This window comes from Echinops telfairi, unplaced genomic scaffold (genome assembly GCF_000313985.2).
Source record: "Echinops telfairi isolate 266 unplaced genomic scaffold, ASM31398v2 ScPeMD7_23;HRSCAF=83, whole genome shotgun sequence".
Classification (NCBI taxonomy): domain Eukaryota; kingdom Metazoa; phylum Chordata; class Mammalia; order Afrosoricida; family Tenrecidae; genus Echinops; species Echinops telfairi.
In genome coordinates this window covers 37,298,731-37,309,651 of record NW_022103920.1, presented here as the reverse complement: position 1 = coordinate 37,309,651, position 10,921 = coordinate 37,298,731, and the positions used below count along the sequence as shown (strand labels likewise).

At 39.9% G+C, this 10,921-nt stretch overlaps 1 protein-coding gene across 5 annotated transcripts in view; it reads right to left on the bottom strand.

The window, feature by feature from the left end:
* Positions 1–4,745: 4,745 nt before the first annotated feature.
* Positions 4,746–10,921, bottom strand: part of PNPLA8 (patatin like phospholipase domain containing 8) — a 45,839-nt gene continuing 39,663 nt past the window's right edge. For all 5 annotated transcript variants that reach the window (XM_045288631.1, XM_045288633.1, XM_004702585.2 and 2 more), the window contains 2 exons: positions 8,793–8,988; positions 4,746–5,780 (listed from right to left, as the gene is read on the bottom strand). In XM_045288631.1, the coding sequence (XP_045144566.1) occupies positions 5,506–5,780; positions 8,793–8,988 (471 nt within the window). In that variant the 3' untranslated portion in view covers positions 4,746–5,505. The remainder of the gene's footprint in view (positions 5,781–8,792; positions 8,989–10,921) is intronic.

Sequence of the window (10,921 nt, the reverse complement as noted above, 5' to 3'; positions counted from 1 at the left end):
AAAACCACTCTACTTTTATACAAAGAAAGTACTGATCATTATAGAAAGAGGGTTATCTCAGGTGAGTCACACAGTTCCTCAGATAACTGCTTCAAGTACAAATGGGGACAAGAACTAGACCAGACACCGGAGCACCACACAACTAGATGTACTTTTGTTGGGGTGAAAAGAGTGACGACATAGGGACGCAGATGTGTACACACACTTAGGCCACGGTGTGCGGTTTAAGACGCTGTGGCCCAAGTACACTCGTGTACGTATTGCACGGTTGTAGAAAACTATGGGCACCAAAAGAGGGGGAGGGACATGGGACAACAGAATTAGCCTCGGCTGCAAACAGATGAACTGTATCATGTTAGGACAGGGCTGATCTTATAAAGTGCTGATATATAAACACCATACTTTTATTTTTATTGTGGACGTGGCTGATCTTATAAGGTGATCTTTTTTAATGTTAGGACAGGGCTGATCTTATAAGGTGCAGATATATAAACACCACATTTAAAAAAAAATTGTGGCTGAAGTGTTCTCTTACAAAAATACTTAGGAGTATTCCAAATTCCAATTATTTGTATTTTTATTACATTTATAGCATTACTGTAGTTGAATATGGATATGTATAACCAGTGGTCTGAATGAAAGAACTATTTAACTGTTTCTTTAGAAGTCATTAATAGCTTCGTATTGATTTATATGGCCTCTCAAGACGGTAATTTGGTTGTTACAATCTGTGGGGTATTTTTTCACCTTATTGACACTGTTACTTGTGAAACAGTCAAACCTGTGATGGAAATGATTTCTTGGTTAGGTACAAGGGGACTTCAAAAAGTTTGTAGAAAGGAGGAATGAAAAGATTTTGGAATTTTCTCACCAATTTATTGAAGTCTCTGCATAAACCTCTGAGCTTTGAGCCTCTGAGCTACGAGCTCCCACGGTGGTTGGAAGCTTGGTGATGAGTGATTTGGGGTGGGGGGTGAGGGTGGGATGGGGAGGGGGGAGGCCAGAGAGAAAACAAAGCGGAAAGACCTCAATCTCCTCAGAGTGCACACTCACCGTTGTGCATCTTTCTTCCCTCTCGGATTCTTTTGACATCTACTTTGTTCCTGGCTAAAAATGTGGTGTATCATGACAAGGACGGATTAGAGAACATAATGCTGAGTGAAGTCAATCATTTACAAGAGGATCAACACTGTAAGAGACCGCTACTCTAAGGATGAAAACCATGACAAACACTTGCAGACTGAAGGGAACAGGCTTTGGGGTTTGCCAATGGGGGGAGGGTACAGGAGGGAAATGAAGCGACAGACCAGAGGGTTGACAGGTGTTGACCTTGGTGAAGAGGATGGGGCTCTGGAAGATGGAAAAATTAGAGGGGTGGGATAGAACCCTGGGGGCTGATGAGTGGCTTGAACTGTTGAAGAATATAGAGATGATAGCATGAAATGTAAACTCCTCTATGTAACTCACCATTTTAAAAAAATCATAAGTAAAAACACAAAGAATTTTCACCAAAGGTTTTGAAGTCCCTGCAAGTGTACAGTAGTTGGGATTGGGGCTGGCCTCTACTTTAAAGAGGTTTTATGCATATGATTTACCTACTGCAACACATCTTTTTATCTCGTCTGCTGCTTCCATGAGCATTGATTGTAGAATGTAAATACCAATTAAGTAGAGTGAGAGGATACATCTGTCACCCATCTTTCCTGATTTTAAACCATGAAGTATTCCCTTGTTCGGTTCAGCCAATGGCCTTTTGACCCATGCAAAAGTTTAGCATGGGCACATGATATGCTCTGGAGTTCCCATTCATCTCAAGCCGATCTGCAGTTTATGAGCCATAGTCAAATGCCTGGGTGTAGTCAGTAAAGCACATGTAAATATCTTTCTGATATCTGTTATGAGCCAAGATCCATCGACACCAGCGATGATATCCCTTGCTCCATTGCTCTCTTCTGAATCCTGCCTGGACCTCTGGCAGCTCCCTGTCAAGGTATGGCTGCAACCATTGTTGAAAGATGTTAAGTAAAAGTTTACCAGCATGTGCTATCAGCGACATAGTTGGAGCATTCTGTTAGGCCACCTTTCTTTGGAATGGATCCAAATAAGGATCTTTTCCAGTCTGTTGGCCAAGTAGCTGTCTCCCAGATTTTCTAGCAAACCTGAGTGAGTGTTCTAGCGCTTCATCAGCTTGTTGACATATTTCAATTGGTATCCTATCAATTCCTGGAGTCTTGCTTATGGCTGATGTTTTCAATGCAGCTTGAACTTCTTCCTTGGGCACCATTTGTCTCCCCCAAATATGTTAGGTTTAGGACACTGCTTGCAGCTAATGGTAAATGTTACTTCCCTTGAGGCAATCAATCACCAGATTATGGTAGGCCCCACTCCCTGCTCTTAAGGACAATGGGTTACTCCTCCCTGAAGGCCTACAGTCATGATTTGGTTCCTGTAGATGGGAGTTTACACCCTACTGATAATGGTGCCAGGGAACAGGTCAAAAACTGGCTCAGTTAAGCTGCCATTCTGAATCTAGGATCCGCCCATCTTGCCACATGTATACCCCCTATCCCTCTCTTCCTATTGCATGGATACCCCTAGGTCACCCCTCTCCCATTACTGCATTACCTATAGCACAACCCCTTCCTGTGACATTATGTCTTCACCTGTAATTAGTGGGCTTGCATGTCCCCAGAGAATATAAAAGCCTTGGTTAGCATTAAATCTCTCTCTCTCCAGGTGGACCACCAAGCGAGGCTGAGGTGAGCATGCTACCACGAAATGTGTCTGACTCCATTATTTCAATCTCTCTTTTATCTCTCATGCTCTCTATGACTTTACTATAATTTTTTCTTTTTTACGTTCCCCGGAGCCCAACCTGGCGACTTTACTATAATCTTTACTTATTATCGCTGTATAATTGTGCCTACCAGACCCATGATGATGTGTTAGGGCAGGTACCCTGGTCCTCCTAATGCTTCATCAGCTTGTTGAAATATTTCAGTTGGTATTCCATCAATTCCTGGAGTCTTGCTTTTGGCTAATGTTTTCAATGCAGCTTGAACTTCTTCCTTCCACACCATTGGTTCTTACTCATATGCCACCTCCTGAAATGCCGGAATGTCAACTAATTCTTTTTGCTGCAGTGGCTGTGTCTTCTCTCCATCTTCTTTGGATGCTTCCTGCATCATTCAATATTTTGCACATAGAATCTTTCAATATTGCAACTGGAAGCTTGAATTTTTTCTTGAGTTCTTTCAGTTTAATGTGCTGGGTGTGGTCATCATTTTGGTTTTCTAATTCTAGGTCTTTGCACATTTCATTGTAGTATTTGGCTTGAATAGCTGTCTGAAAATTTCTTTTCAGCTCTTTGACTTCATCCTTTCTTCCACATGCTTTAGTCTGCAGTTAAGAGCAAGCTTCAGAATCTCTTCTGACATCAACTTTGATCTTTTCTTCCGTTTTTTTTCCTTCCAAATATTTTGCTTTCTTCATGTTCTTGATGTCCTGCCACAGCTCATCAGGTATCTTCTGTCATTAGTGTTCAATGCAGCAAATCTGTTTTTCAGATGTTCTCGAACTTCAGGTGGCATACTCAAGGTCGAATTTTGGCTCTCAAGGATTTGTTTTAATTTTCATCAGCCTTATCCTGAATTTACATATGAACAATAGATGGTCTGTTCCACAGTCAGCCCTGGCCTGGTTTTAGCTGCTGATCTTGAGCTTCTCCAGCGTCTCTTCTCACAGATGTAGTCAATGTGATATGTATGTATTCCATCTGGAATACATAGTGTATAGTCCATGTGTACAGTCACCTTTTGTGTTGTTGGAAAAAGGCGTATGCTTTGAACAAGTCGTTGGTTTGGGGAAATTCTATCATGCTATCTCCAGCTTCATTTCTATAACCAAGATAATTATTTTTCAACTACTGTTCCTTCCTCTTTATTTCCAGTTCTTGCATTCTGATAGCCAGTAGTTATCAATGCATTTTGATTGCATGTTTGACCAATTTCTGACTGAAATCATTGGTAGAATTCTTCCAATTCCTCATCACTGGCTTTTATGGTTGATACATCCATTTGAATAATAGTTGTATTGATTGGATTTCCTTGAAGATAGAGAGATATAATCCTATCACAGACAGCATTACACTTCAGGGTTGATTTTGTGATGTCCTTTTTGACAAGGAATGCCATGCCTTTCCTCTTGTGTTATTCCTGGCATAGTACATTATGATTTTCTGCTTAAAAATGGCCAATACCAGTCCTTTCACAAGGGTTGGCTGACTCATAACAATAGCAAAATTACAGTTATGAAGTAGCAACGAACATAATTTTATGGTTGGGGGTCACCACCACATGAGGAACTGTATGAAAGAGTGGCAGCAGTAGGAAGGTTGAGAACCACTGGCCTAGAATATGTCTTTATGTGTCCCATTCTTGTTATCTGTTGTCGTTGTCTGGTCTTAGTCTGAAAGCTCTGCTGAAACCTGTTCCCTCTGGGTGACCTTGGCTGGCATTTGAAATACTTGGGACATAGGCTCCAGGATAAAAGCAACACACAAGCCACCACAGTGTGGGAAACTGACACACATGTTGTAAGGAAAGAAGAAAAAGGGAAAACCAATTAAGGAAAGATTAAACTTAACTTTTTTTTTAAGCCATACTGCTGGTAGGTATATACAAAGGCTGCACGAAATGGGGAGGTACAGTATGAACAATGAATTAAAAAAGACATGAGACTTTTAACAAGATTGCTTCAATATTTTACTTCTGTTAACGTTGTACATAATGAAGATTTCCTTGGCTTGTGCAAACAGTTTTGTAGCAGTGAGTGAGTAGGCAGAGCTAGGAGAGTTAACATGCAACATAATCTTGAAAGTCCCGGAGAAGTGTTTGAACTGCAACGTCACTTTTTGTGTTTAAACCAAGTAAGTTGACAAGAGCAAATTTTGAATAGAAAACGGTATCTGGTTCTTTCATATTCCAAATGTCAAACTGCTCTGGTAGGAAATTCCATTTTTCTATATCTTTGTAGATGAGGGGAGTAGGTAGCAGCACATGAACTGCAAAATGTCGCTAGTGAACCACCAGTAATGTCCATTTAAGAAGATATTTTTTCCACAAGAAAAGAAATCAATGATCAAATGAATTTAACATGATTATGGTAAAATATAATATGATAAATTTTCATTTTACAGTTTAGCACAATATATTAAGAAATTTTCAAACATTAAACAATAGAACACCAATATCCACTAAACCCTAGTCGCACAACAGTAATATTTCTAAAACAAACAAAAAACAATAGTAATATTCCTAAAGCTAAGGTAATAATTAATATCATGACAATCTAATTCCCATATGAATGCTGTAACCACATACCCTACTGTGGAAGCTGGTCCAGGGATTCCCCACGATTCATAAGTATCTCAGAGTTAACTCATGCCGAATCCCACAGTTTCTTACTGAGCACGTTTTCATTTTTGAAAGCACAGGCATAAACTTGTCACAATTTTGAAAAGAATGGAAGACCTTCATACATGTCAGATTTCAGTTTTATCCAATCGTTAATTTTCTGTAGAGTTGTTTTTTCTCGACTTAATATTTTTGCAGCTTTTCTCATTTTTTCTTCATTTCTTTCTATGTACTTCAAGCCCTCCAACTGCAGCTGATCCAGCTTTTCGTTCCGACTTTCATCTAGAGGTATGTTTTCACACATGACAGGGTTGAACCGAAAGTAAGTGTCAGAAGGTAAAAGACCATCAAGCATTATATGGACTTCTGTTAACACAAAAAGAGGGGGTGGGAAGATAAGAAAATCGAGTTATTCAGTATTGATACGTTAATTTTTATCTTTATGGAGGTTACAAAGCCATGATTATTTCACCACTCAAACGAGTAAACAGTAATGAGTAAGGAATCCATCATAAGGAATATCACTAGAAACCATTTCACATCATTTTGCTCCATCAGGATGTTTGCATCTGGACTCTGCCCTCCGTGGTTTGATCATACTCTGTGTACGACTGATGTGGCTCAACTTTTCTTACATTGCTTTTAATTGGTGTGTGTGTGTGTGTGTGTGTGTGTGTGTGTGTGTGCAAAGAATCAATTTTATTTAGATGAAATTTACATTTTTTAACAGATTTAATTCACACATCATACATTTCAATAGTTCAATTATATTCAAAAGAGGCTTGTAGTCATCATAATAAGCTTCAGGACAGTTCTTCTCGTTTGTTCTCATTTTCAGTTCCCCACTACCACCAACTTCCCCTGTCATGCCCCCTAGGAAACTATTAATCCAGTTGCTGCCTCTATAGATTTTATCTATCCTGGATTTGGATGATAGAGAAAGCTCAGAATTCATTTGCAGGTTCCCCCATGTGGATTAAGCCTCTGCTGAACCCTATGACTGTGGACCAGGAATGGGAATTGCCATGTTATCAGACAGAGTTGCACTGTACGGTGGATCACTGCAGTCTGTCGTTAGGTTAAAATGTGACATCTTGCCACTGATTGTTTTTGATCCAATGCATATTTGTTCTAGTTTTTAATACTTTCTGCTTTCTTTTCTATTGAAATTGACACATTTAAAAAAGTCATCACTTTGAGTATATAATTTGCTAGTATACATGTGAGTTGCTGTCAGAGTGTTCTGACTCAAAGTGAATCCGTGAGTCAAATACAATAGATTTTTGTTTGTTGACTTTGCATTCATCAACCTTGCTAAACTTTTTAAGTAGCTTTATTTAAAAATTTTAAATTCCTTAGGGTTGCCTACATAAAGTTACATTTTTGTCTATAAGTAAAGTTCTTCTTCCTTTCTAATTGATATGTCTTTAATTTACTTTTACTGCTTTTCTGCATGAAAAGACTTTCAGCACAATTTTGTTTGAAGTGGTGAGAGCAGATACATTACTCTCTTTCTATTCTAGGTGGAAATCATTCATGATGTTAACTCAGGCTGGTTCTGTAGATGCTCTTTGGTGTTTATTTCTAAATGTTAAACCAATCCCCTAATGGTAGACGAGTCCTCCTTAGTCATGCTGTACTGTCATTTTTATTGGCTGCTATATTTAATTTATTAATATTTCTGCAAGTATATTAATGATGGAATCATAGTCATCTTCCGAGTCTTATAATAAGCTGGCCTTATAGAAGTAGTGTTTTCTGGAAGTGTATGTGTAGAAGTCATACTATTTTCCTACGTATTTGATATAATTCACCAGTAAAGCCATCTATACTGGTAGTTTTCTGGCAGTCAAAGTTTTTAAACTCATATTCTTTAAATTCAATTCTTTTAATTGGTGCAGGCCAATTCAGAGTAACTATTTCTTAGATATTTTAAGCACCAGCAGTTAATGTTTTTTAAGGAGTTTGACCACTTCATTTGCAGAAAGCAGCAGCCAGGGGAGATTTTGACTAAAGTAAAATGAATAAACTAAACCATGTCTCTGTTGTGTTTGACAAAGTTAAAACAAAATCAGCAAAAGTACATGAACTCGGAGACCCGACTATTGTCTAATGCTGTGTGACTACAAAAGCGTTTCTTTCTCTCCCCCTCTAGTCAGGATGTGGAAGAGTGGTTTCTTATTTCTGCCTTCCTTTGGTTTTTGAAAAACTATTTGAACATTTATCCATTTTATCTCCATTATTGGCTTATTAGTGCTATTGCTCTGACCCCTTTTATTTATAAGCTCTTATAAAAAATATAATATGTATGTTTAACTTATCACAATCTCCCTTCAAATAAAATAATATACTTCTAAAACCTACCCTCACTGGTGATATAGTGGTCATATCTAGGGATGGTAATTGCAAGGTCAACAGTTCGAAACCACCAGGCACTCCAAGAGCTGGAGATAGGGCTGTCTACTCCCATAAAGAGTTTCAGTCTTGGAAACGCATGGGACAGTTGAACCTTGTCCTATGGGGTCACTAGGAGTCATCAGGGAGGCCAGGGCAGTGGGCATTCCGACCCTCATCCTCTGGGCTATCACTGTCATGCCTTTCACCACACCTCATAAACAACGCAATGTACTATCACTCCTGGGTTAAGAAGCGGTTGTTCCTTTACAGTGAAGAGGTGACATTAACCAGGAAGAAGTAAGGGAGTAGAATCCACCATGGACTGGAGGCGGGCCTTACAGGTGAAGGGCACAGCACTGCAGAGGCCTGGTAATAGATGAGTGCTTAGGAAGTTTGAGGAGCGGCAAGAATGAAAGCATGGCTAGACGCTGTCCATGAGGGTTTGGGATTTTCTTCAAAGGTTGATGGCAAACATACATAGCTTGGAGAAGGGGATGGGCATGGTCTAATTTACACTTTAACAAGTTCTTTCGCCTTTGCATGGAGACGAGACTATAGGGGAGCAAAGTGGAAGGAAAGATTGATTTCAGCTTGCTTCCAGCTGACTAATCTCTTTTCATAAGCGCGCCAAGTCTCTGATACCACGTGTGTGTCCAAACCAACATGACTCCTTCCCTTGGGCTTCCCTGTGTCTGTCTGAAGAGTCCCCACGCCACTCTGCTGGCTCCTCCTTCCCACTCTGGGCCAGCTGTACGGAGGCACCGGCAGCACCGGCGCCCAGGGGGAGAGCAGCGTCTGGTCTGGCTTTCTTTGACAAGAAATGGGAGAGATCCAGGAAAACAAGGAAAGACATGCCCCTGCGAGTTTCCTCAATCCCAGAACACACATGGCATGCGCTCTTTTGAAGTGAGGAGCAGCGCCTGTGCCCAGGAGTGACTCTAGCAACCGAAGGGCTTTCGGGAATCAAACATGCAGACGAACCTTCTGTGTCTGTTGCACTGTTGATGACATGCGCAAGTTTGGTTTTCAAGCTTGTGTGCATCGTCGTGTTTTTCACGTCACTCTCATAGCGTCCGGTGCCCAAGGACACTATGCACTCTAATGGGACGTCCGGCCAAAGACATTTGCACTCATGCATTGCTAAGGCTGAAGGGTTGTTCAGCAGCAAGCCTCCATCCTGCCAAACACAAGTTGAAAATACATGGTACACGTAAATTCTTGTCATGGAATTATATTTGCAAGCATGAAAACAAATATTATATTTTAAACAATTTTAAATTCACACAAAGTTGAATTGTGTGATGTACTGAACACTTAATTAGTTAAAAACAAGAGACTCTGCTAAAGTGAATTTATTTTATACAGTACAGTTGCAATAAAGTCACATGAAACTCAGTGGCCTGATGAGTTAACTACCTTATAAACCTTTCCTTGTCCACTATCAGAGCTCTTTGATTGCTTTTGGATTACTTTTATATTTTGCTCTAAATTACTGAAATGAACTGAAGGTACCATTAACAATTTCAATCAGCATGCTACTAAAACATTCTTATGGAACATGAAGGCGAAACACATCTCATCTTTTCATGAATTATGCTGTTTATTTGTTTTGTTTTTCGTAGTAGCGTGAAGGGGGAAATATTTATTTTACAAATGATGACATCTCTTGATTTTAGCATTGCCAAGGCACTGTCCTCAAAACCAAGTATCTCAAATAATACTCTGGCTTGATCAGTGACAGCACATTATACTGGATAATAACAGTCCCACATATGAACTAACCAACTCCCCAGAGAAAATTAATTGGCTCTTTCGTTATGGAACAGCCACTCGGAGGCTAATGGTCCGTCCGGGTGGCATATGCCACTCATCATCACTGTGCGGCACTGTGATCCCCGGGGCTCACAGGAAACCACAGCGCTCTTTGGACTCTCAGAAGAGCTATATGGTCACATCACTTCATTCTCAGCTCTATTCTCCATGTTACGGACCCTGGGTGCATAGTGGGTCACACCTTGGTATGCTAAACTCAAGGTCAGTAGATCTAAACCATTAGCTGCTCTGTATGAGAAAGATGAGGCTTTCTACTCCGGTAAAGATTTACAGTCTCGGAAACCCACAGGGGCATTTTGACTCTCTCTGTTAGGGTTGCCTCTGTTTTGTGAGGTGGAGGACTTTGTGGACTGGTGTTGGGTTAATGGGTTAATGTTGGACTTGTGGGCTTGGGCAGCATTGGGTTGGGATGTTTTCCTGATGCACATTTTCTTTCCATAAAACTCTCTCTTATACATGAGTTGCTGTGGATTTGTTTCTCCAAAGTACCCAGACTAATACAGTACACCTTAGTAATGCAGCCAAATGCTTACGTAGCACAACTGAGCAGACCCACCCAAGAAAAGAACCCTAAAACAAACATACAAATTACAACCAAGACTGTGAGGAGTGGGGCTTCTGATACCAAGTGGGGTGCTTGCGTTTATTCATTAAAGACTTAATGACCATCTGCTCTTTGCCAGGCTCAAAAGTCTGAAAGCCACCCAGTGGCATTCTGTCTCCTTGACAATTTCCTAGGACATGCAATACATCTGTAAATACTGTAATAATATTCTCCTCTTTAGAATCAAAGGCAAATTATATCTCATCCACCTACTCCTTCCTCTTAATTAGAGGACTACTTTCAATAACTGCTCAAATTGACTATCAATCTATAATTTATACTCCAATTCACTCCAAAATGGATATGAAGTATGTTACATTAAAACATCTGTCAGTCATCACAGGTAATATTTTAAAACTAAAACTGGGGCTAATTAAATGTAATTACTCAAAGAATTTAGAATGAAAGAGTTTCAATAAGTGTCAAATTTTAGTTTCAGTTTTAAGCTTTATAGCAACTTGTGACGGCTTGGAAAGACGTTGGTACATTGCTTGAATGTTTTATTTCTTAACTCCATCAAGACCGTTCATATCTTAGAATATTCTCAATTAATGTCTGCTTTTTGAGGAAAAGAAAAGTTCACAAAGCGCACATGGAAGAAGCACACCAGCACACTCACTCGCTCTCTCACTCACTTACTCACTCTCTTACTCACTCACTCACTCACTCACTC